The 27558-nt window shown below is 40.1% G+C and overlaps 1 protein-coding gene across 1 annotated transcript; it reads right to left on the bottom strand.

Annotated features, from left to right (window-relative positions):
- TMEM47 (transmembrane protein 47) lies at window positions 1–27558 on the bottom strand. The gene is made up of 3 exons (XM_074858563.1): window positions 25276–27558; window positions 11422–11562; window positions 1–3808 (listed from the first exon to the last, which is right to left on the bottom strand). Exons 1-3 carry the CDS (start codon window positions 25499–25501, stop codon window positions 3630–3632), a joined length of 546 nt encoding a protein of 181 aa, XP_074714664.1. The 5' UTR covers window positions 25502–27558; the 3' UTR covers window positions 1–3629.

Here is a 27558-nt window from a genome sequence, read left to right as displayed (position 1 = left end):
TTTGGTTAGTGTAACAATTTTTTTATTTCAGTTACTTTTTCACATAAAACCATGTAAGCTACAAAAATTGTGAAATGCAGAAATGGTATTAAAACTGCAAACTTAAAAGTTTTGATAAAAAAAGTGTCTTTCCCTGCTAACAATGACCATTTAAAATGAACCGTATTTTGATGGATTCATTTAATAAACATACCATACACTTCTCAAAAATAAATAAAGAACAACATCAGAAAAACCAATACCATCAACAACATGAAGCATTGTCTTTTTTTTCCTTCAAAGACAGAAATGAAATTTCTAGGCACAGTTTTAGGCATTATAGAGGACACAGAGGCAATAGGTTAGTGTGCACTGCTCTGTACAAAAATACAGTCTGAATAAATTACATTGCTAGCCATAAGATTAGACTTCACTTACCAGTCAGTTCATTGCATGTTTAATAATATACAGTTACATGCTAATCCATATATATCATTTATATTTCAAACACATAGGTTCTCTATATTTATTTTTAAAATTTACAAAAGCTAAACGAAGTTGTGCAAGAAATCCAGAAGAGGTGCTAGGTACTTGTCAGCACCGGACGGTATACTTTAAGCTTAAAAAATACAAATAACTAGCCCTGCTTGCAAGTTTGCTATATATATATTTATTCATATATATTTGGAAGAAAAACAATGGATTTGTTGCATGAGTAAATCATCCTGCCAGTGAGATAAAGTGAAACAACTGAAATAACGGTGGCATGACACAAACACCACATACAAAATGATTAATTTGTCATATGTACACTCAAGACACCGATACGTATCCTTTTTGTGTCTAGAAACAAAAAATCAGCATTATGTTGTATTTACTTTTAATTCAGTGCTGAGAAACAGAATGCTTGCCAAAATAGGCCTTGTTAAGGGGGGAAAAAAAAGAAATAGTAGTAGCAACATAAGCTAAAGGTAGGTACCTAAACCCATGTACTGGATGCCCAAACACAAAGGACCTGAGGAGTTTGAGAGGTGGGTCCTAATAGACTGCATTATCTTCAACAGGAAAAGCAGCTGTTGAGACTGAAAATCATATCTTCGGCTCAAATATGAATGAAGAACCTTATCTTCAGGCATTGACGTTTGTAAATTTTTTGCCTGAACACCTTTCATATTAACAGCCGGGTGACTTTCAGAGTGCATGCCATTAATTTGCATATGCCTTAGGCCTGACAGTTGTTTTCGCTCAAACTCTACATAAAGAAAATATTTGGTGAATTTGTGGATACGATATTGGTTCAGCACTGTACCTTCTTGTCAGCATAGGCTAAATGCCATGCAATGTCAGCACCAAAACACTGTCCTCCCAGAAAGGTACAGACATCTTCTCACAGTGGGTTCTTCTATGTTCACCTAATTCCCATGCCAAACTACAATGTTCTCCATGCTGCTAAATAAAAGCAGAACTACATAGCTGTTCAGAAAGATACAGAGTTAACTATATACTGAATATCCGCCTTAAGTCAGTCTCAGGAAAAAAAAAAGCAGGGTTACAAATGCTTTGTGGTGCCTGTGAAACAAGTGGTCATAATTTTTTCTCCCATACTTTTTGTTCTCCAGCCATTACATACAATCCCTTCCAAGTCAAGCTATCGTTTTGCTCCATCTAATCTAATTAATCACAACCGGTCATGGAAAGACTGCTGATATGGAATATTCTGCCATGGTAGTAAAGATTTAACTCCAGAGAGCCCCACAGTTTTATACTAACTCCAGAGAGCCCCAGAGTTTTATAAACCATCTCTGTACGTCAGCAATACTTTCACAACAACCTCCTAAAGGCAGCTCTGTGGTCCCACAGTCATTGTAGAACCTCTGTGCCCTGCAAACAGTGGCACAAGCATTAACACTGTAGATGCGGTCTTAACATCGAGTAATTCAGCAGTCTTTTCCGTGGAACCAGCAAAACCATTTGTGTAGAGGTGGATGTGCAACCCCAGCATATCTGCTTTTGCAGAGGTCCACACAGAATATATTTTAAATTCCTCCATTAAAAAAAATAGTTATTTCTAAAGATTAGAATTGTATAAAAATATGTTCATAATTAATCGAAAATATCCAAATAAGCAAATTGTAAACAAAAATAAACGTGATGCAGATTAAATTCATGTGAAAGTTTTCCCTATTTTATCTTGGGTTTCATTTCACAAGTACAGTCTCTCGATGTTTTAAGTGGGAAACATACTAAGCAAGGAGTAATTAGATGTACATAATCATCAGCCAGTCCATTATAAACTCAGTGTTTAAAAACAAGAGATTACCTCCTGCAGTGCTAGTGTTTTAATATGGACATGATGGGGTCTCAGCTGTATTCTTGATGATCAGGGACACTCACAACCTAACTAGATTTTTTAAAAATGGCCATTTTTTCTTTGTAACAGCCTTAGAAAAGGATTTTTAGTAAGTACTAGATTACACATGGAATAGCAAGTAGTTTTGTCCAGTTCTACCTTAACTTGATGTGAACTTTTAAGCATTTCCCATAACACAGAGTCTGTACAAGGGCATATACAGAAGACAAACCATTTCATATTTATTTTGTAACACCAACCAAAATTCGGGGTACCAATCCAAGACTTTCAAGAATGCGTACAAAGTTAGTATTTTAACCCCTGCATCACAGCTCATACTACAATTTTAAGACGAATCATCTCTCTTCCTCTGCATTTATATTTGTACTCTCTATATATTCATTTATACTAACAAATACTTTTCAAAAATATAACTGAACTTGTTCCATATGCATTCTTTTCATGACAATGTTCGGAAGTTAAATGGGTACTTAGGACAACTGCAATTCATTCATACATTTTAGATGCCTCAGGGAGAGATGAGGTCTTTTTCTACTCCCCCTTATTTCCACCCTCCCAGCAAAATACTCAATGCTGAGACAACTTCCAACTACACAGTCAGAAGCACATGTCTCCGTGTTTGGACTTCCTTCAACAATCTGCTACAGCTGGCACAGTGATGTCGATTACCAATTCATGAAATCCTGTGTGGTTGGTGGCTTGGTTTTGTTTTTTTAAATTATTCTCCCAGAAGACTGTTGAATGCAGATATTAGACAAGTCATTAACCAGTTACATTCACTGCCCTCAACACAGTCACTTGCAACTAATTCCTTAAGAGCTTTTTTGAGCAAGTAACAAGGGGCCAACACAGCCTATTGTACAAGATGCCACTGCCTGCTTATCAGACATCTGAATCCTCTATGATACAGGGAAACTTCTAAATGGAGACTATACCAGCTGCCCCCCTGAAGGCAATAGCAGATGCTGGCATTGCATTCTCATTCCAACTAGTTTTCTCACAATGATCGCTGTCACATAGATCCTTTTGCTTGTTGTCAGGAAAAATGAAGCTTATGTATCAGCAGCTTGCAGCATCTGCCTATGTAAGATCAGCAATCCTAGTGTTTGCAGTTCTTTTAAATGGTTGTAAAAGCGGGTTATAGTGTTCACACCCAAAAGGCAAAGGCTGTTTTATCAACAGAGCAGACTGTTTGGTGCTCCACGAGTGTTCTAAAAAAACTGTGAGTTAGAAAAGATGGGGTAATCCTTTTGTTATTTTTTCTTTTCATTAAATGATTCTAGTAATAGTCTTCATAGTTCTTAGGGTTCAGACAATAAAGAATGGCACCCCCAAATGAAAATATAGTTGCACCCCAAGCCAGGCCATAGCCCCAGTTGAACTCATGGTATATTTTCAAGCTGACCGTTTCGATGAACTTGATTGGGTAAAGGACTAAGCTGCACACCTGAAGAACAACTGAAAGAGGAAAAAAACACAAATGTCAGAAGAAGCCTTAATTTCCATAAAACAAGGAAAACATCACATAATTGAAATTCACATTTAAAATGCTCTTGGTGCATTTTTGGCTTCTAAGTACTGCTCTTTTTGAAAAACAGATCACCTTCATTTCATTCACAGAGAACAGAGTAGTTCCTCCATATTCCCTCATGGATGAACAAATGTTATTGCTATGGTATAACGATGATCCTTCACATGTCCATGAAATAAACAGTGAAAGCAATCTTTTCCCACTTCTTTGTATTTTAGTTTGCAGTCATTATTCCTTCCATAATAACAAAACTAAAATCACTTGTTCTATACCTATTATAAATAAGTCAAAATGAGAAACAAGAATGAATATTATGAAATATAGCTCAGAATCAAATAATTTACTTAGCCTAGAAATAATTCATTGTAGTAGGTGATACATATTTATGTTCAGTAGAGACTCACTGAACTACATATTTCATATGCATTACTGTACTGTAATCAGAATTAATGATATTGTTACACAGAATACCAAGGAATCTATAAAGTTTGATCAGCCACTAAACTTCCAACTGGTAAGACATTGCCTTGTATTATGAATTTAGGGGGTGGGTCAGAAATGCTTCATGATAAAAAACAAGCTAATAAAACAGATCAAATCCAAGGCCATAAAAAGCATAAAAATCATTACTTTCTACATCACTGTCTCTAAGAGAGCCAGATCTCCTGCAGCCTGATCCACATGTCTGCAGTGAAATTCAGCAAACCTGCTAGTTATTGTGCTACATCAAAAAAACCCACATACAGTAACCTGAAAAGGAAAATACACAGATGAAGAACCCCCATTTTCACAAAAAGATTTCAGTTTCATTGTCATCCATTCTCTTTTAAATTCAGGTGCACTGTTAACAGAAAATTGGGACAACAGTTTCCAAGGTTAGCAGGTGAAAATTACACATGAAGACAAGAACAAGCTACATGATGATTCTTCAGGCCTCTCGTTCTGCCACCCACAAAATACTAAACATCATAGGAATGTACAAAACATCCTTTTTGCCCCTCAAATATATGATATGGTCTTACCGCAATGCTCCCTTCCAGCATTTAACACTAGAAATTTTTAAAGACTTCACCACGTGACTGCCTCTGCAAACTACCCCAGCCCCCTGGTTACAGGCAGGGTAGGCACATCCACACAGTTAAGCACATGCTTAAGTATATGCAGGCCTGAGACACACTCTGATAAAAGTTCAATGGTGTGCAATGTAATGCCATAACTACTTTCTTTAACACTGACTGGGTGGTTTTTTACAGTTTATTAGGTATTGTAAGAAGAACGACCACTATTTAGAGAATTGTTACAAAGCCAGCGCCAACACAAAAAGCCAGTGAATAACAGAGAGGAATACTACTTTGGACTACGGAAGCCCTTCTGAAATGCCACTAAGAAACTGCAGGAAAATAAATAACACTAATTATATTCTCTTACTGCTCGAACACTTTGCACACTCAAAATCTGTCATTTGCCTTTTCATTCCCACACGCACTGTTTAGTGTTGTCAAACCGGCACCTTTCATTAGCCCTGGAGACTAACGCTCACCCGTCCTTTGGATGGGATTGGCATGTGGAGATGATTTCCAATGTTCATTACACCCTCGGTGATAACACTTTACAAAACACTCATTGGAAATTTCTCCACCCCAGCCCCCCAGCCTACAGACTAATCTTTGGACTCTTACTTGAGACTGACAATCTGAATAATGGTTGGATAGAGGATTTTCTGATGTGGATACCAAAATCCCCAGGATTTTTTTAATCCTAAAGTTATTGAATTGTTACTTTGTGTTATTCCATTTTAATATAATTTTTTTTCTGCCAGCTCACAAAACACTGTGCAACACTGGAAAAATTTTGACAGGATACACTAGGGGAAGCACCTACTCTTATGAAAAGATTATACATTCCATTTCTGTACAATGAGAGCATCGTTATATCCCAAAACACCTGAACATATGCTCAGCTTTCAGACACATCTTTAAGACCATTCAAAGTCAAAAAGGATTTCCTAACATGAATGGAAATAAGCAAGTTTTTTAGTAGCTTCCTGAACTGGGGATGAAGTACCTCTGCTGACTCAGTACAGAAACCGGTGCCTGTGTGCCAAGTGACAATCAAGGAAGCTCTCCACCTTCCCCCAATGTAACATATGAAGTATGCTGAATTTTAATCTACAGATTGGACTTGTCAAAACAAAACAAAAAAGTTATTCTTTTGGAAGAGGAACACGTTGCTAAAGCAGCAACACCCACAACAGGTATTTTAGACCTTTTTTATAGTGAGGGTTCCTGCTTTTGCTACTACTGGTCCAGTTACACTATTGTAAAACTCAAAGGAAGTGCTGGCAACTGGCCAGAGGAAACAGCCACACTGCATAACATTGTCATCACCTTGCACTATTTTTGCCTCCTGTCATTGTTTCTCCCTGTAGAGTGGGAAGGGACCTGTGTGGGCTAGAATCAACAGTTAGTGAAGTTATGAAAAGTGACCAGTATGAGCCAAAAAGATGTTGAAACCAATGCTTGCAACTATTGATTTGCTTCTGATGAATTTAAAGGAATTCCATGCTATGGTGACCTGCTTATGGGAAGCGTGTGTACTGTCTTTCTTCAAAAGTGCTAGTCTTTTCCAGTAGAAAAAAAGGCTGCAAAAGAAATCTTTAAAAAAAAAAATCCACTTCACAATAATACTCAAAAAAGACTAGTCATCTCAAACTAGACTCTTCACTTCAAATTTAGACCTATTTTTATGACTAGCACTATGATGCTTGCAAGGCAATTGCACAGGAACACTAGTTTTATTCCATTTCTAAGAAATATATGCAATTATAGGTACTCACCATATTAAACATGCAGAAATCACAACAAATGCTTTAAAATTAGGAAAATATGATTTCAGTCATCTTTTTTTCCTTGTTCAAATGTTTGACTATAGCAGTTTTGCTGTCAAAAAAAACCCTTATGGTGTGGCTTTCTAATTGGTCTATATTTATGAAAATGTGATGCTGGCTAGTAAGTTCTGTATTTCTGATCTCTACACCATTCCTCCTGCTCATTCACATAAGTAAAGCACTTCATTAATAACCAAAGGGTGTTGCAGTTTCAAAGATTAACACACATGCAACTGCTCTCTAGGAAGCTGTTTGTACTTAACACAACCTATGCAATTAATTGGGAAGTAGCATGAAGAGAAAGGGGGTCCATGCTAATTTTTAAAATACTGCTAGCTCAAGAACATGCACCCTGCTACACAGGAATACCAGGAATTTCAGCAGGAGGCCCAGGTGGCCAAACAGGGAGTTTCTCAATGAATGTGCAAGAAAAGGGCACACACGAGCAGGAAACAGGGATAGACAATGACAGGAGTATAAAAGCACTCTTTTGATACCTAGAGAGAAAATCAGGAAGGCTGAAGCCCAGCTGGAACCCAATATTAAGGCAGGAAATGGCAAAAAGGGTAATGAAGAATTTCCACAGGTACATTAGTTGCAAATTAAGTTCAGAAAACATACTCATACAATGATGAACAGGAAAGCCAGTCTAGTGAATAGCTGATGCACCATGATGCCTTCTCCAAGACCTCTAAGTGACATGGTTTTGGAGAGTGTCAGCAGTGCAGGAACAAGTTAGGGATGACAAAGTTGCATCCATATCTATGGGGACAGATGGGATTGATCCAAGGGTGATGAAAGAGTTGGCCACTGTGATCATGAGTCCTCTATAAAATCACAGTGATCAGGAGATATTCAGATGACTGGGAAAAGGTTAATGTTGTGTCCATCTTTAAAAAGGCTAGAAGTGAAAAATCCACAGAATTATAGGCTGGTCAGCCTCAACTCAATCCCTGGAAACATGGAGTACATCCTCTTGAATTCCACCTCCAAGCACATGCAGAATAAAGCAGCAATCAGTAGTGAACATGAATTCACCAATCAAAAGACAAGGGTCCAAAGGGCTGCCAATATAATCAGAATACTTGAGCAAATAACCCTTAAGAGGAGGACGAGGGAGCTAGGTTTAGACTCATTAAGAGGCAGCTAAGGAGCAATTTCAAACCAGCCTACAGTTACCTGAAAATGTAGCTGCAACAATGATAGAAAAAACCTCTTTGTAGCACCAAGCAATCTAAGATAATGGCAATCTCAGTTTCAGAGGTTCAGGATGGACATCAGGAAAGAAAAAATACCATAAAGAGGGTAGTATGGCACCAGGACAAGATGCTTGGAGAGGCTGTGGAACTTTCATCCTTGGAGTTCTTCAAGACTAGTACAGACAAAGCTGCAGCTGATTGACCTAGTGTTAGCAATTGTCCTGCCTCAACAAGAAGGTTTGACTACACTACATGACCTACAGAGTACCTTTCCCATCAGTATCTGTTTAATGCTATGACTCTTTTTGCCACCCTGTAGCAACTTGCACAACATCCCAATCAAGTCAGTTCTACTTTTTCAGATCATTCCATCAATTTCTCAAAATCAAATTCTGTCCTTCAATGTATCTGCAATTTTTTCTAGCTTCACTGTAAAATCTGACAAGTAGACTTTTATTCTATCTTCCACATCATTATGAAAATGGGTAATAGCACAGAACTCAAGACACAGTCCAGTCCGACTGTGCTTTGACTCTCTGGCAGAACAGAAAGATACATCCTCAAAGTATTCTCTAAATATTATCTGCATAATTTTTTTTAGTCTCTCACCTATAATGCTTTCACTTAGCCACTGTTTCCCTAGCTTACATGTAAAAGCATCCTGTGAAACGTGTTAAAAGCTTACTAACCTCAACATGTTATTTTTCTAAACATTGTTAAAATTGTTAAAGCATAGCCCCAGAAGGCAAACATCTTTTAAATTACCTTTTTTGTTTGCTTTTATAGACTTTCAACAATTACACTTTCTCTTTCTACCCCTAAATTAAGACTCAGCACTCAGTTATCTGGTAAGCAAATCATGAGACTCCTACACTGACAGGTTTCTGAGCTTGTACTTTGAGGATGCAGCTTTGAGGGCCAGTTTGGTTCAGGAGCCCTAAAACACCCCAGCAAATACACAAGCTAGTGACCTCTACTAGACCAAAAATAAGAGCTGTATGAGCCAGGGTGGCTCCATGCAAGAGTGCCTCTCTGTATGCTCCAAGTTTTTCCATTACCTGAGGTATTCCTGTTCCTCTCCCCATTACACAGAGCTGACAGTATGCATTTTAAACATATTCACATCTGTTGATCACTTGCTGGCTTATTCTCAGTATCTAGGTTGAATTATTTTTTTTGTCCCTTTGCTTTCTCATCTCTTCCAGTCCTACTCAGTCAGCCTTCTCCCTTACCTACAGAGTCGCTAACTGAAACCTGCAGCTGAGAAAAAAAAAAAGAAAAATTAATAAAAATAAATCAAACTAAAAGAAAAAAATGCCTGGAGCCAACTGTTTGTACTCTGAAGTGCCTGGAAACGACTTTTCCATTTTGTCCTTTCTCCCACATAGTGAAGTTTTCTGCCTGACACCCGCACAGATCATTAAATGTCTCTGGGTAATTGACCCCATGTCCTTCTTCCAGAGGCAGCTGGTAGACTCCTAACCAGAGTCATATAGAATATTTGGTCTTGTCAGCAGATTCACGGGTCAGGGCGGGGCTTATCCTCAAAGATCTGTGAAATCCACAGGTGAAGGTTTGAATCCATGGACAGTTACATACAGCACAAACTCTACTGTGCTGCAATCTTAACTCTCCCCTCTTCAGTAGGTGATTCTTTCCATAATTCTTTCAAGATATGCCAGTCCATATTCACCTCTAAAAATAGCTGACATCAAAGATAAAAGCTGTAGGAAATGCCACTAACAATGTCAGTGTCAAATCCCAAAAGGATTCTCCTCAGATGTGCCAGATAATGAAGAAGAATGGAGCAGGCTGTCTTAGCCTCATCATCTCTCTTCTTATATGCTTCAGGTCATGGCTATTTAAAATGCACATGCACACACACACACAGAGAAATGAAAAAGGTGAACACCACTCATGAGCTAAAGCACCAATGTATTTTCCTTTTTGATGCAAGTAAGCATTACACACTCCTACCACCAACATTTTGTAGTAAAGACTAGAACTAATTGTACGTAGAGGAGAACAGATTAAGCTTTAAGACAAACAGCAGGATTTGGGGAAATTTCTTCCTTGGAAAATGTTGTTCTTCTTTTAGTATAAGCTTAACTATATACTGAATGAACAATATGGCAAGATAGGAAGTGTATGGCTGAATAATTACTAAGTTACTACACATTGTTATGAGGAATTAAGTCAAAAGTCAAATAAGAAACCACTACAGAAATTCAATAATCTCATTTCTCTCAAAGTTAACTGCCCACCATGATTTATAATCTCAGATTTAATACTAAATTTTAAAATAATGGCACCAGTGCCCTTATCCATTCAACCAAGCAAGCAATATGACACGTAGAACAAAAAGATTTGATTGCTGCCCAGGAAATCTGATCTTAGGTTGCATTCATTTCCTAAAAGCAAATGAAATATAACCTACTGATATTTCTTGAGCAAATAAAAGTGCATCTTGAAGCACTGCGGTTCAATCAAGGTAACGTTAACAGCAGGGGGCAGCAGGAGCCTTTCCCGAAGCTTTGTTTCATTCCTCAATACCCTGCAAATTCTGCGCTCTTATCTTTTCATATCCTTGTCAGTGGCTTTTTTTAATACAACCCGAAGACTAGGTTCTGTCATCCTCTTCATTATGGGCTATCAGAAGGGGCTTAAGCTGCTGGCTCCAATGCAGATATGAGTGACAGGATGAAGGCAAACCATGCTTGGTGAATCTCAGGAGAAACAGAAACATCCATGCTGACTAAGCCTCAAAACACGAGAACGTACAAAAGGAGATGATTTGATATTGTAATTACACCTCACTGGACGAGTCTTATGGACAATTCAGATTCATAGGTCTCCCTTAAGATTTTGTGATAGTTTATATAAACTGTTCCATTTTCATATTTTTAAAACCAAACAGGGACTACACTGTGACAGCCTGTTAAATTAATAACTAAGCAAGCTGATACAATGAAATTAATTCCTCATGGCACAGGGGCATATATAAACACCTTGAAACATAATCCTGTTTATTTTCACATGTAGGGCTTCAAGGGTTCACATCTGGGCATTATTTTTCCTGTTTTAAAATTGTAAAAGGAAGAATATTAAAGTAACAGAAATGGCTTTGCATGAAGAATAAAAACGGGGACATCCAGCAGCACAAAGTCACAGATTAAAAATGGTACTTTGAGATTTACCCTCTGTAGTTTCCCCTACTGCATGTACTTCACAAAATAATATAATGCAAATAAATAATTGTTTATGAACTAGTAATAGTGCAACTGTAAAAATGATTAATGCTCTGCAGAACCAGTATCCTGAAAAATCTCACTGGAGTTAACACAGAAGTAAACCATATGCCTCTGAATTAGTATGCAGAACAAAGCATGTCTTCCTTCACAAAAGTGGAGCAGCTCTCATGAAATTTTTGTGATGGTGCTGGTTATCTGCTTACCTGCAGCAAAGAGCATGACTGCAACTGGTCTGTAGAACCGCCTCCGAGATCCCACGCAGATAGAGATCAACCCAACCAGGAAAGCTATGAGAATAATGGCAGCACCACCCAACAGCAAAGCAAGAGTAGCTATCTGCCAGTCTAGGGGGGAGGGGGAAAAGGAGGGGAAAAAAATAATAATACAGTTTCAGTAAACCAAGCTCACAGACCTGACAGAAACAGCAGAGTATTAGGAACACAGAGGCTGCATCAAGACTCAGGTAAATAAACAACTGTGCTTTGGATTTCTTTTCTCCTAATTAGTGAAACACTTATACAACAGATGCAACTCAGGAGCAAAGTGCTGCAACCTCCCACACTTTTTCAAGGCTTAGTTGGCTTCATTGGGATTTTGGCTCGAGTAAGATTGAATAATTTGGTCCCCTGGTTTTTGTCCAATTTAGAATGAGAAATTGAGGCTGGGTCAGGATTAGCTAGCATGTGTTAGCTGACCCCCAGTCTGTCATAACTTTCTCACAGAAGAGAATGAAAGTCACACCTCTACTTGAGCTGATTAGAATGACATAGGAAGGGAAATAAATGCATGGAGGCTCATCATCTACATCTGTCACTTGGGAAGTACCAAAGCCACATAATATGAATAACAAAACTAATGTAAAGGAAGAAGATGCTCAAAGGAATAATAATAAAAAAAAAGTCAACACTAAAAAAAAAAAGTGGAAGTCAAGCCCTGATAAAGGCAGTAAGAATCATTAGATGCAGACTGAGTCAAATCTGAAGTCCATTTTAAAACGTCAGTTATCCTAAAGTGTCAGGTTTTTGTTTTCCTCCCCCAAAAGCAACTTCTGGATTTGGCCCCGTCTATTTTCTAGTTATTTTCACACATAATGGATGCAGTTATAAACAACATCCTTGCAGTCTTAAATCACAAAAAACAAAATTCATTTGCAAGCTGATGGCCATCATGGGTCCATACAACATCCAAAATCTAACTTAAGAGCTTCTGTAGCATTTTAGAAAGACACAGGCTCTGTGCTGTCCTTCTTTGTAAAACAGACCTTGTCTCTCCAATAACAGGCATCAAGAAAAAGAATCACATCACTATTTACTTTTTATCACTACTATTTAGTAGTTCAAGGAGGATGATCTAAAATCATCTTGTGGGAAAAGGACCTATGGATCCAGTGCATCTCATTACTTTGAAAATACCAGCAACTCATTCAGAATAAAATGTCCAAATGCATTACATAGTGCAAAGAAAATAAGATTATTTCCAAAATAAATTTAGAGATCTTATGGTTACCAAAATAATGACAATAAAAATTCACATTTTCTTGAAAAGAGAAAAAGTCAGGGTTTTAAAAAACAGTACATCCAATTTTAAGAGGGATCTAATCTGCTGAAGATACCAACAGTGCAGCTGTGGGGTTTGGGAAAGGAAGTCTGGCAGCTATTATCACCAAAAAGCCTTCATATATTATATGAAAAAGGATGAAGGGGATTAAAAGAAGAAAGCCAATAGAAGAGCTATAAAAGCATTGCTAAAAAAGAAAGTTATTTTAAAGGCGTGTTTGTGCAAGTACACACATTTATTGTCATTCTTTTTAGAAATCCAGGCACGTTGTTTACTAATACTTTAATTAAGTACTCAACCTTCCAAGCTATTTTACTCCCCGTTTTCTTACTGGAGAAAAACACAAGGCTGGGAACAATCTTTCATTCTCCTACCGTCAGCATGCAATCTCTAACATCAGTTTGTTGTGTGTCCCACTGCTTTACTATTATTGGGATGGAAATACAATTTTAGTTATGGATGAGAATGCTGTGAAGAGTGCGTTTTAATGTTGACATGATCCTTCAGAAACACTAAGTGGCTAGTGCACTGATGATTTAGAAAGTATTCTTCCAATATCAGAGTGCATTACAGATATAAAATACAGAAATAAATAAACAGAATGGACCACTTCAGAACAACATGAAAGCAATCCTTGCACTAGAAAATTACACAGATACAAAGAATAGACACATAAATCCATATCGCCCCAAAGTTAAAAGCCATACAAAATTGATGAAATAAATCAAAGTACCAGATGGGAAAACTCAGAAACTAAGATTTTTTGAAAGCTACTACAAATAATAAAATATTAAATGTTATCTTCACATTGATCAGACACCAAAGTCTAATGCAAACAAAAGGTATGCAACATTGGAGTCGCAACTAAACAGAAAAAAAGTTGAGTATCCCATTGCTTTCCAAACCCACATCAGCAAGATCACCAAACAAATGAAAATAACTAAAGCAAAGATGATATAAGCGTGGGGTTAGAATACAGTTTAACTTCCAGGACAGATATATCTAAGGATTTTGGAAAGGTTAAAAAATAAACAAGCTACCTTACTATAGTACTGATGTGGGAGGTAAAAGGACAAATGAGCGTTGGGAGACGCCCACACTCCCAACTAAAAAAGAACTGACTTAGTTACACAAAATTAATTTCTTGAGTAATAGAACCTACTCAGTGATGTTGACAGTAGGACAAAACTGAGGCTCTTAATGTTCTTCGCTACTAGCTGAGGATTAGGTATTGAACATTGTGCTCTGGGCCACAATGTCTGGAATTGCCTCTTTATATCCAGCCTTCGTTCACAGGAGCATACAATGGCACCAGCCTTTGCCTTGAGCTGCAGCTGAGGGGGATTCTGGCTAAAGAACATCACCAAGGTCAGACATTAGTGCACAAGAATACTGGTCTGAATTTTCCTATATTGCCTGCCATGGAAACCACATGTTTAAATCTCCTTGTCATCTTAGGAAAAACCTTAACTTTCAGTTCTGAATGCCATTTGATCTGGTGACAAAATAAAGCTTATGTTGGATCAAGGAAGTAAAATCTTCTGCATGGGCCTCTTACTTAATAGCAATTATTTTCTAAGAAAAAAATCTAGGCCACTGGACTTTATAGAAAAGAAACACCCAAAGAAAACGGAATCACTACCTCTGAAGGAAGAACACCCTGTAAGTTAGATAGCTACAACAATATAACCACATACAGCAAACACAGTTTTCTACAATAAAAATCTGTAGTGTTCCTCAGGCTACCCAGGAGTGATTTATAACACAGCATCAAAATGGGAACAGCAGATTGCTCTGTTACACAGTGTTACTGGTACACAGAACATAAACATCATAAACCTACTTTAGAGTATCCAAAATATGCTTGCATCATTTCTAGGCATGCACCAATCTTGCAAATAAGTTACTGTACTCAGTTCAGGAGTCTTGGCAGTTCAGTGGGAATGCTTGTTCTCAGAGTAGAAACATACATACACATGAGTAAAATGGGACCTTATAGATTATATCTATTAGTTTTATGGATTCAAAACACAATTTGGTTACACTTTAAGAATGCACATCAGTATTTTTCACTGTACATCACTACAGTTTATTTACACTACGCAACCACTAAGAGACATGTTAGTAACTAGTAAAATCCCACTTCCACAAATCTTAATAAACTTTTAGATGTTAAAATGCACTGTCATCCACACCAAATGAAGTTGCTTTGTTGGTTTGTAACTGTAGAGCCAACAGAAAGCAAAACTTCTTTTCAGTGTTCCTCCATTTTAGCAGTATGTTAAGAATTACACTGATAATGCCACCTATCCCATCCAAACAACTAGAATTAACACATTTTTTACAATCTTTAAGTAACTTGAGACAGATTTCTTAAGAAAAGCCTCACTTAATGTATACTATTTTTAGGTCTGAAAATCCAAACATGTTTTTGTACCACACAAGAAGCATCACAGTGTCTATAACCATGGGAAATATACACTGCAGTTCTCACGGTGATGGTAGTGTTTGCATAATTTTTATTATAACAATCTGCCTATTAGTTTAGGGATGTGGGTTTCAATATTTGGAAATACATATAAATATGAACCTAGGGACTTAACACATTTTCAAAACATATATCGTGTAAAATTTATTAAAATTACCATCTTCAGTTAAAAAATATAAATGAACCTGCAAACCATGATGATAATGTTCTTTTTCAGTTAATTCCTCATACTTGTAGTCAGTGTCTTTTTGTAAGGACAGCTTAGCCTCATTGCTCTTTGGAAATTCTGCCTGTTTCTTAATGATATGGAAGCACAGTGTTAATTGCACACTGAAATGTGTGACTCTCCTCCCTTCTTCCCCCCAGACAGAATAACCTAAGGCTTTAAGCTGTATATTCATTTTTAACTAAAAGCAGCTCTACCTGCTCTATTTCTTGGGCAAAATAATACATCAGTATTGGGATAAAATCAGGAAAAGCCATAAATGAAAGAGAAAACATCTCAAAGTTCTGAAATGTTTATTTTAATAACTAGGTCATTTTTCAACACGAGAAAGAGCAACACAAAAGGCTAGCACTGTCATAGATTTAATGTTTTCAGCAAGTTCCCCCAAAATTAAATATTTTATCTACAAGGTATTCTACAGTAAAAGAAGTGGTGAACATAAAAACGTACTGTGGAATATGTGAAACATTTGTGTATAGGGTTCTTTCAGATAACGCAAGTGAACTGAATTAATCTCTTAAGAAACAATCAAGTATGCCTTTCTTTCATACAATGGTTCTCCATGGAGTCCTCTCCTCATAAAGGCTGAAGTAAGAAAATGCATGCAGCTGTTACATGATGAAGGTTATGACTGACCTTCTTCCAGCACTTAACAAAACCTTGGTAAGAAACAAAACACAACAACACTCTTAAGTAAATTTTTTTCATTCATTGCAAAGCTTCCACTTATCACATACCTGCCCTCAGCCAATAAATACTTAGAAATTGTAATACAGAATTTAAATTCAAGAATAATTAATTTGAAAGAATGTGTCAAGTAAGGCATAGAAAGTTAAGGCACCCACACATAAGAAATTAAATATAACCCACTGAATGTCATATCAACTAAGATAAATAAGATAGCTAGACATATTCCTAATTGCTTCATATTCAAAACTATTTCTAAGTTTATAAACACTCATCAGCTTAGCCATCGAACAGCCAACAAGTTTAAAAAGTGTAGTGAGTATATAAAAACACAAAAGGTAGAATCTATTGTCTAAAAGTGCATTTGTCACAGGATCAGTAAGATTTGTTCTTCCTTCATCACGATCAGATGCACAGACTTCTTGTGGAAGGCCAAGCTCCATTGAATTCAGTGGGAATACTGAGGTAAAGTAAGTACTGCAGTGGCCATTGAGGTCTCGCATAAAATTATTCCACAGAGAAGTCAGTCCTTTGGAACATCCCCCGAGCCAAAATGGTGGTTTTTAAGGAGCTGCTCAGATGAATTCTCCTCTGGATGAATGGGATATTGGCTAAAGATGGGAAGCCCAGTGTCCATAAGTTACTCGATCCATACTCCTCTGCTCTTCTACAGCCAGCACCACAAGTACAGTCTTTTGAGACCCAGTAGCATACACTCCTGCACACTGCAGAAAAAAGCGCTTTCTTGCAGGATCCATACCATACCTCCAGTGAGTTGCCCTAGACACAGCTTTCCACAGTGGAGCCTTGTACAAAAAAATCACAATAAATGAGTATTTTCTGTTCTTTGTCAGTTTGGCCAGTATGCTTATTACTGCTAGCTGCTGCACAGGTCTACTCTGGCTTTTACATTTTCTTTTTATTTTATGGATTAAGATTTTTCTAAAGTATGAAGATGATTTGTGTGTGTGGATCCTAAAGTCACTTGGACACTTAAAAAGCGCTACCAGAGCTGTGGGAGCCAGCCAGCTGCGGCTGAATGCATAATTTCCTTAAGACAGAACTCTATACCAAGGCTTTCTTCTGGAAGCCATTAATTTGAATACCTGAAATAATGTGAGGTCACAGATATGTTAAAAAGAAGCTGCTTGTGAAAGACAAAACTATTTTCTGCTTTTTCTTCAACAGGAGCTTTACATACTGAGCTATTACCAAAGAAATTACTCTTCATCCACACACAGCAGCATGTAGGACAAAGCCCTCAATAACTCAAGTCTTGCACAACACAGGTGGGCTTGACAGTGAGGCTTTCTTATAGCTCTAATTCACCAGGATTTTTACAACAATCAAACAGAAAATTGAGCATTTTATGCTGGATGCCAAAATTCCTAAGTGCCTCATAAGGATAATTCAGCAGCTCCACGTAAGGCATCAGTCACTTTCCATTTACTGTACAAGACACTTGTAGGATGATTTAGTGTTCCTGATGCTGAGTGGAGCATCGTTAGATGGAGCTCATTTCGAACCAGCCAAAGAAAAAGAGAACAAGCACAGAGACATGTCCAAAAAACAGCTAACTGGGGCAAACTCAGGTATGTCTGTGTCTTGTCTTGACAAGACACAGAATGCTGACTAATGAAGGAGGAAAGGCAGACACCTCCTTATCTGCAATGTACCAGGGGTTAGAGGGCTTCTCAGAAACTGCAAGGTCTTTTCTTCCCAGCTCCAGCTCCAAACTTGAACCTCTGCTCCCATTTCCCAGTAGTTCTTAACCACTAGGGTAGACTGAAATGGCTCTCCTCTTCTGTCTGCTAGACCCAAGACAGAAAAAGATAAGCATGAGATCTATAGGGTCTGTGAACAAACAGGTACAAGGGAAACTAAATCTGAGTCTTGCTTTGAAGTGCCTCTTACCTAACTGATCCCTCTCAACTTTCCGGTGCTGTTGACACACCCTTTCACTGACATACAAAAATGCTAAGCGTTACTGTAAGGCAGCCCAGATTCAGGGCTGTCTCACCTTTGAGGGAAAAAGTCCTTAGCGGTCACCTACAGAGTTGAGTTCCTCTCACTTGGGCTCCTCCTATGGCTTTCCTTTACTCCACAGCAAGATAACTGTGATCAGAGGGGAAGAGGCCAGCTCCATTCCAGGCAAGGTAACAAACAGCCTGCTGGCAAGATGCTCCAGACAGTAGGTGCTCTACCACCTACCCTCCTCAGCCTGGGAAGGATGTGCTTGCTGGGTCAGGGGAATAATTACGCAGCCACTGCACAGACTCTGCTCACCTTTTAATGGCAAGCACAAGCTCCCCTGCCTTCCACCTGAAGATGCCACTGAGCATCCAGGGCACAGTTTGGTTCCCAGAGAAGTGAGCAGCACACAAAGCAGGAATGGTCTCAGTTTCTCAGGGTGGTCTCTACAGCAGTTTAGCATAAAATACAGACTGCATTAATCTGTCTGATGTTTCCATTTCAGCTGCCGTGTTCATCACACTATGTGTGGCTCAGACTGCTAGACTCAAACTTTCTGTGTGCTTCCACACCACCAGAAATTTTATCTCCCCTCTCTACAGGAGATGAGGCTGAACAACAAAAGCAATAAAAATATAGTAAGCAACTCTGCTATTGCACAGAGGAGACAGATTTTGCAAGACAAGATGGTCTAATGCCTGGGGGGCAGGGGTTACAGATATATAAGCAACTTGAAACATAGCAAGTGCTTCCTCATCTGCCCACTGACACACATCTCTCCTGAAGATTAAAGCTTACATTTCTTATATACAAAATACATACACTTGGGGGGGGGGGGGGGGGAGGGGTTGTACAGCTGTTCTCTGATCTGTGACCTGACTGTTTCTAAAATCACAGAGTAAAATCCTTTAAATGCAGTGCAGCTTCAATTGAAGAGTTAAGTGGTGCCATTATATAGATCTTTATTTTTCTATTTAAAGGTAATATGCATTGCATGTCACTTTTGCCAACAGAGGACTTAAGACAAGCACAGCATTACAGAAAATCATGTAATCTATAATTCATTCACAGAATTGTACAGCATGTACTCAGGCATTTCTTCCATTGGATACACAGCATCCTTCTGAGATTAGCTCACTACTATTCCATTTTAATTATTGGATATTCATTCATTCAATAAAAAACCAAAATGCACACACCCACAACTCCAAGAACCTCACAAAAACCTGGAAATCTTAGAATTATGTCATTAGGAGAGAAGTGTGGGAGATGTGTTATACAAGCTTTTCAAGAAAAGCTCACCTTTTCTGACCTCTTTTATATATACTACTACATTTTAGCAATCTGAAGAACGAAGAAGTACGCTTCGCATTGGAACAGGAATGTAATTATTTCCCACAGTTACCGATGTTCTTCAATCAAACCGGCAATCTTTTGTAATTTTCAAAACTCATTCCATTGTTTCTTGAGAAGAATAATTAGCATTTAAAATAGTTCAAGGAGTACTTCCCATCAAAACAATGGCCTTTATATCATAGAACTAAAACAAGTAAAAACACATAAAGCAATACAGCTGGATAGACTTTACCCCGCCTCCTGCTTGTTACCTTAAATCTTATGCGGTCATCTTTGGCCAATAATCAGTAACAGAGGCAAGGTTACTCTCCATGTGATTCTAAATATAAAATCTCATCAAATATTTAAACCACTTATATTATCCCTAACACAAGGAACATCTTTTAGCTTACTGGTGCAAGACTTCTTTATTTAATAAACAAGATTTAAAGCAACGGGCTATATTACTGATTTTAAAATTGCAATGAACAACAGCAGTAACAATAACCCACTAAGGCTAGAAGTCTTCCTTCATTTTTTTTTTTTTTTTTAAGAGTATTATCAATGATAAGGTGTGTGGTGCTCTTGACCTGATCAGTCAAACTCATACAATCTTCATATATTACACACAAATTTGCTGTAATCATGTCTCTTAGCTGGTTGCAGAAGGGTGGCTGAAATGGTAGCCTCCATCATACTAAAAGGTCCAGACTACTGAACAGGAGCCTTAGATCTGCTGCCCTCACAGAGCATGGCACTGGCAAGTCTGAGGCTAAAATAACCGGTCCTTTTGTAAAAGGGGGAATATACCTTTACATATTCTATCTGGGGCTACTGTTAGGGGTAGTTAACAAATTCAAGGCATTCTGAACACACTGAAGGAGCCAGGTAGACATCAGTCATAAACAGAGTATCAGTTGTCATAGAATCACAGAATAATTTAGGTTGGGAAGGACCTCTGGAGGTCATCTAGTTCAGCTCCCAGTGGAAAGCAAGGCCAATCTCCAAGTCAGACTCAACTTCAAAGTTAGCTCAGTTTGCTCAGGGTCTTAGATGCTGAGTTTGAAGTAGTGTGGCTTTTGATTTTATATCCACCTTCAGATGAAGTGTTGGGAATCATTATGAAAGAAAGTAATATGCAAAATGACAGACTACAGTTTTCAAAACCAGTAGGAATGTTTTATTAATTCCTTCTTACATTGTATGAGCCACCTTCTCCAGACTTAGTAAAATTATATTTGTTGTTCTTATGTTATTCTATAGCAAACTATCAGCCTTGCTGAGCTTTTTACAAATATGTGTCAACATCAACTCTGAGCAATGATCCAGATCTTCTAATGAGGAAGCTGCTTTTGAGCTAGCAATTTCCCCTTGGAACAAGTCCTTAGATTCAAAACAAGCAGATACCATCCAAGACTACTGAGCCATGTCAATTCATATATCTGCATCTAATATATAATTAAGGTTAAATCCCTTCCAGTGCTACCAAATGAGCAGACTTCGATGCTTTTTTTTTTTTAATTTTAAGAACAAATAAGAACAGAATTATAAACATAAAACTAGACTCAAATTGGTTTACTGCACTATGCTGTAAATTCAGCTTACTTTTATGGTTTGTTCATCACTAAGTTTAAACATCTACAGAGAGCCTGTTGCACTTATTTCCTTGAGAATGTTTTGTCTTTAAAACATGCATGGACAGTTCTTAAAGAGTATAATATTGTTAAGGAAAACTCAACGTTGCATAAACAAATATACAGGCTGTTAAGTAACAAAGCCATATACCCCATTCACCAGAATGAATACAGTTAATCAGTATGAAATGATTCAAATGTATTTTTATATATGCTATGTTCACAGTAAACTGAAATGCTGCAAAGGAGCCATTGTTTTCTATGAACAGCATATATGTGTACTGAAGTCAAAATATGCAATGTTTACCTGCAGATCAGATTCTATCAAACCACTTATGCCTTCCATATCATATCTGTGTATCTTTAATGTAAAAAACTATAAAGGCTGCAGTCTATTGCACAAATTCAAATTTACTGTTATTAATTCTGCAGGCAGAAGACAACCACCTGTACAGGTATGGACACACCAGGCAGTGGCACATAAGATGTATTTAATTTTAGGCAGATGCTGTGATAGAAATAAATATTCATATATAACTCTTAACTCTTGATAAATCTGTAAATGAACCATCACAAATTAGACATAATCCACTCCAAATGAAGTCTAAAAAAAAAAGTTGTTTAAACACACCAAAGGAACACTTGAAACACTGTAAGATTTTTTTTTTAGTTTAGCACATGAGTTTAAAATACATCTGACTTAAAGACAACTTGTACATTAGCCAAGTTAAGCTTTGATCATGGAAAATAATTTTATGCTCATACAGCTGGTGAAACTGTAAAGCAGCATTGCTGGATCTCAAGATTTTATCACGAGGCTTTCCATACTAGCAACTTTGGTAGTTTTTCAGCTCTTGAAGTTGCTATTAGTGGGAACTTTAGAATTTCATCAAGGGAAGAGGGAGACGAGGAATATGCAAGAACACCTTTCTAGCACCTGCAACTACAGGAAGAAAATTGAATAGCTGATTTACATAGACCTCAAAGACTCAAAAAGAAGAAAAGCAAATTGAGATATTTTATAATCTTCAGACTTCTAAAAATTAATTTGACTCACTATTGTACATACTTGCACCATCCATATTGTGAAGTACTTACACAACTTTAAAAGCAGTATGAGAGCAAAGGATTGCTTGCAAGCTATAAAAAAAAAAGCCCTCAAAGCAGTGAATGAATGAATGCATGAACACATACTCCCAGCACTGGCAATGCTCAAGGAAAACCGAGGGATTATTTCCTGATATAACAGCCAACGTAATCACGCTCTGTACATTTCCTTCTGCTCTCGACTAAGTTGCCCTTTTGATAGCAGTCAGGGGTCCTACATCTAATTACAGCAAAGGTTTTTAATTAAACCTCGAATATGCTTTAACAGCTTCTAGCATGAGCTTGCCCTTGATGGTGCCACTTGAGGTGCTCTCCTTCAAGGGATGATGAAGTAAATCTCTTAAAACCGTGGGTGAAGATGCCTTTTTCCTGTGTGTACTACCGCTTTTCACAGCTAGCTAGCTACAAAGCTGCTTGCACCGGTATCAAGCTAAAAGAGCTTTCCCTGTGGGAGCTCTGCACTATCTCCAAACTATACCACTTGCTAGATTCTCGATGTGGGAGGAAAGTGCACTTAGAATATTAAGGCAAGCACACAAAATGGTCTCAAATATGAGCCCAATCCAACTTACTGAACTTACTGGGAGCCTTCCTATTGACTTTAATGGGAATTGTAACAGACTAGAAGAAGGCAAAGCCAGAACAGTACAGTTTCTTGTATTTCAGGTCTCCTCAGAGTGCAGCATTGTGTGCCAAACATGAGGCAAGCAAAGGGTTTGTTCCAGTTACCTCAAATAAAACAATCATTCACTTCTTCCCCAGTAGCTTGTGAAACCTGGCTCCACTAGACTGGAAAGTAACTGAGGAAAATAAGTAAAGCTCTTTCAAGGAACTTGAATAAAACGGGACAGGCAGAAGTTTTTGCACAGGATGGAAGAAAGCACCAGGGGAGGGCAAATTTTCAACACATAGCATCCAACAAAACTACATTTCATTCCTATCCATCCTCACCCATTCATCTTCCACCTTCCCATAAACAGACAGGTGACCAATAAAGTAACAAGAGAGATTACTGTCCTTTTATGCTGTTCTATAAACTGTCCTGCTTTTCTTAATGTCCCACTTGTGTGTGTGTGTGTACACGCATGCGTGGCAGTGAGATGGATTGAGGGGGGAGCCCAATAAAATGTGTGCAGAGGTGTGTGTGGGGGGGGGGGGTATTTGAAGCAGGTTCTCATTCAAGCCATCTGAAAAGTCTTTCTGCAATCAAGGGGATACTATTTCAGGAGACAGGGAGAAGGGGCAAAGGATTCACGTTGCTAAGGAGACACGTAGAAGCCGACATTCCTACATAAATTTCCATTTATACTGAGGAAGGAAAAGAAAGCTGTCCAAAGTTTGTGTAGATACCCTGGTAACTGACTGAAACTGACATTTCTTTACAATTCATTTTGGCATTACGTGATTTAAAACAAAACCCCAAACAACATTCAAACCATCAAATATTACTCCACACAATGACAGAAAAAAATAAGGACAGAAGCAAAGGAACTTGTGTGATTTCTACTCAAGCAGAGATCAGTTATTTCCCAGAACCTATACAAGGATTTCAGAGAAGTGAGGAAAAAGGAAAGCATCTAGAAGATACAGTCAGCCCCTTGCCTTCTTTCCTAAAACAAACATCTTGTCCCCTTATGATTTACCCAACTGGAGAGCACAGCGATCCAAATGGATGATTTAGCAATGCAAGTGTGTGTGTGTGAAGGACAAGGATGGGGATGAAGACGGAGGAGGAGCGGGGGGAGAGGCTGGCTTTATTTGTCAATGTTTCTATTGAGACTCCAGAAGTTGCTATCAGGCATAAAGTAAATAAAACGGCCCATGAAAATTGAAACAATTACGGTACTACAAAAGAATTTACTGAACAGTACTCAACAGGCAGCTTGTTTATATCATTCACAGCTCGGTTTTTAAGTACTCCAAGCAATAGTGAAATGACATTAAATTAAAAAAAAAAAAAAAAAAGAAATCTATGACCAAAGACCTAAAAAAACCTGAAGAACGAATGAGCATCAAGAAATCAAAACAGGGACTGTGGCAAGAAGGCAAAGAAGTATGAAAGACGATGGGAAGATCACTACCTGCTAGAGAGAGACACACACCAGCACACCCAGGGGGGATGGAGAGAGCCAGGCGTCCTCCCTCGGGACGAAATAACAAACGGGTTTGGTTTAGGGAGCCCCAATTCCCAGGACAGTGACTTCGGGGAATGGGGGCGGAATTATAAGATACTTGATCCCCAACAGCTTCTCACTGTATGAGAACAACTGCCGCACAGAAAAATAAAACTAGTCCAAACTCGGCATCTCTTGTGAAAACACAGTCCCAAGGCAGATACGGAATCCGTCACCCCTTTCGTTCCCAGAAGCCAGCCTCACACCTCTCCTGCACCCTGGACCAGCTCGCCGAGCACGGCCCCTCGGGGCTCCCCCCTTAGCACACGCTATTTACAGAGACACGCCGCCGCCTCGGCCCCAGACAGGGAGAGGAGACGTCGGGGCCGCGCAGCCCGGGGAGGGCAAGCGCAGGGACCGGGGGCGGCAGGGAGGAGGATGAGGAGGATGGGGACGGACGAAGCGGCTCGGGAAGGGGAAGGGTGCGGAGGGCGGGAGGACAAAGGTGCCGGGGACTTTTCTCGGCGGCGGCCGCAGCGGAGAGCCAGGCGGGGGGCAGGGGCGGCAGCGGGGAGCCCGGAGGGGCGGCGGGGGGTGGCGGGGCAGGACCCACGGGACCGGGAGGCGGGGGCAGCCCCGGGAAGGGGTTGGGACACAGTCCCGGAGGAGGCAAGGGTGAAGGAGAGGCGGCTCGGGGGGTGCTGGCCGGGCAGCCAGGGCACGGGGAGGGGTGCGGGGGTAAGTCTCAGTGGCCGGGGGAGCGGGAGGGGACCGGGGAGGGGGGGGGGAAGACAGAAAGCAGAAAGAGACGAAGGAGAGACGGGGCAGGGACCGGGCGGAGGGCGGCTGCACGGTCGGGGTGCCGCCGGCGGAGGGGAACGGCGTCGGGGGGAGGCAGGGGGGGGTCCGGGGCAGGTCCCGGGGCAGCCGTATCTCACCGCTGTGCAGGGTCGACTCGCAGAGCCAGCTGTCCAAGTTGCCGGGCTTGCGGCAGGACTCCCAGAGGGACAGGTAGTACTGGTGGTCCGCCGTCACCCAGGCGGGGCTCAGCACGGCTCCCAGGTCCAGGCACAGCGCCAGGAAGATGCACACCAGCCCCACCAGCTTCAGCGGGGTCAGCACCGAGACGCGCACCTCCTCCATGCCGCTGGCGGCCGAAGCCATGGGGCCCAAGGGGAAGGAGGAGGAGGAGGACGCGCTACCGCCGGCCCCGAGGGGAACAGGAGCGAGAGCCCAGCTCCGCGCAGAAGGGGCGGGAGGAGGGAGAAGCAGCGCGACCAGCGCTGACTAACGGCGGGGAGAGGCTTTCGCAGGCGGCGGACAGTGCCGCTCCCACCCCGGTGTATCAGGTGCAGCAGCTCCCCCTAGTCCCCCCGGCGCCGCCCGGCCCAGCGCGCTCCTCCCCCTGCCCGCCCCTGCCGGGGGAGGTGGCGGCGGCCGCGGAGGGGCCCGGCCCGGCCTGACCGCGCTCCGCCGGCGAGGGGGCGGGGCCCAGCGCGCCGGGGTCTCGGGGTGGGGGGGCGGCCCCAGCCAGCCCCGCCCCGCCGGGGCGAAGTTTGGGGAACTTTCCCCCGTTCCCGCAGGCGGCGCCGGGAGCCGCTGGCCTCGCGCTCCGCCCCGCCCCCGCTGCCCGCTGCGCCGTGACGCGCCGCCGCGGCGAGACCCGCGAAAGCGGCGGAGCCGGGGGCCGCCTGGCGAGCGGGGTTGGCGCTGTGTGACCTTGGTTCTTCGTCTGAAGTGACCTTTAAATCACCAGTTATTAGGGGAAGGTTTAAAAAAACCAATTCAGCGTTTCACCGCTCGTGCGCGGCCGTACTTGCAGTTCCCGCTTCCCTGTCCCGTCAGCGGTGTTTCTGAGCCCAAATTAAATCGTGAGGAAGGATAAGTACTTTGCCCGGTTTTCATTTCGTCTCTGTTTATTTTGCTTAATTAGCATTACAGTGCTGAGAATGTCAAGGGCAAGTGTTCTGGTTAGTTATTAAACATGGGCACTAGTACAATTCGCCGTCTAAAGCAGCTCTCCCTCATAAGATAGAAACACAGACACAGAGTATAATGTTCATCAAGGATTATTAAAAAAGGAGGAAGGTTCAACCTGCAGATTTTAAAGCGAACGCTGCTACTTACATTTGAGGGAGAACTATAAAATGAGAAGAGAAAAATCGAGCTAGGAAACCCATCATCTAGTGAAGAAACAGAAAAAAAATATGTTCCATAAGTGCTAATTATTATATCCCTATTATTTAGCTTTTTTCCCCCAAAAGTTTCAGTTTTCTTTCTAAGATCCTGGTCTTTCTTTCTAATGTTCACATCCAACTAATGTTCTCAGTTCCCAGCATTAAATCCTAATGCTTTACACAACTTTCTTCCAAGTTTCATTTCAGTCTGTTCATAGTCCTTTAAGGCTGAAACAGAGAGGAAGAATGTTATGTACATTGCAAGCTCCTCAGAGCGCAAACAACTTTGCTCTTACAGGCGTTCAGAGGCGTTAGTGTATGATGTCTAGTCCTGGTTTCTTAGTGGTATTATGTTAGAAAACACTTCACGTATTGCAACAATTTCTCCATTTCTTAAATATTTAGGTGCCTCCTCTGTTAAAAACACAACCACCAAAGCTCCCTGGTACCGTTGTAGGTGTTACCAGGGTGCATATACCAACTGTGTGATGTTGGCAGAAGTTAGGTGTATTTCTTAAGGGCTCTTAGCCATGGGTATCTGTGCATCAACTAACACCAGTCTGTCATTAATCCTGAAGAAGAAATGCATTTCCTTGACCTGTCACTGCTAGAACTTCAAAGGAAATTATGTGTTTGGGTGTAGGGGTTTGTGTGTTTTGGGTTTGTTTTTTCTTAATGTCTGCTATTACTTCAGTAGGTATGTACTAGACATTAATGTGTTAGCCAGTTAGTTTGAGTCATGTTTCTATTGCCTCCCAATTGTAAAAGGTTAATTATTGGAATTACATAGCAAATATAATTAAAAAAAATGAGAAAGCATTTAAAAATTGATAAAGATCATAGGTGTGTCAAGCTAAACACACTGTCTCAAAACTGAAATGCAGAATCATGGTTCTGTTCTAGTATTTCAGAAAAAGGAGGAGAAAATGTCAACAGTTTACTAGTATATTTGAAAACTTGCGATATTACATACGAAAATAGCACCGGCGCCTATAGTTAATGTTGCCAGCACTTTCTGTACAAGACAATTTTTTTTTACTTTAT

Source organism: Strix uralensis, chromosome 2 (assembly GCF_047716275.1).
Source record: "Strix uralensis isolate ZFMK-TIS-50842 chromosome 2, bStrUra1, whole genome shotgun sequence".
NCBI lineage: Eukaryota > Metazoa > Chordata > Aves > Strigiformes > Strigidae > Strix > Strix uralensis.
The sequence above is the reverse complement of the archived record's forward strand: the minus strand, read 5'-3'. Positions and strand labels throughout refer to the sequence as shown.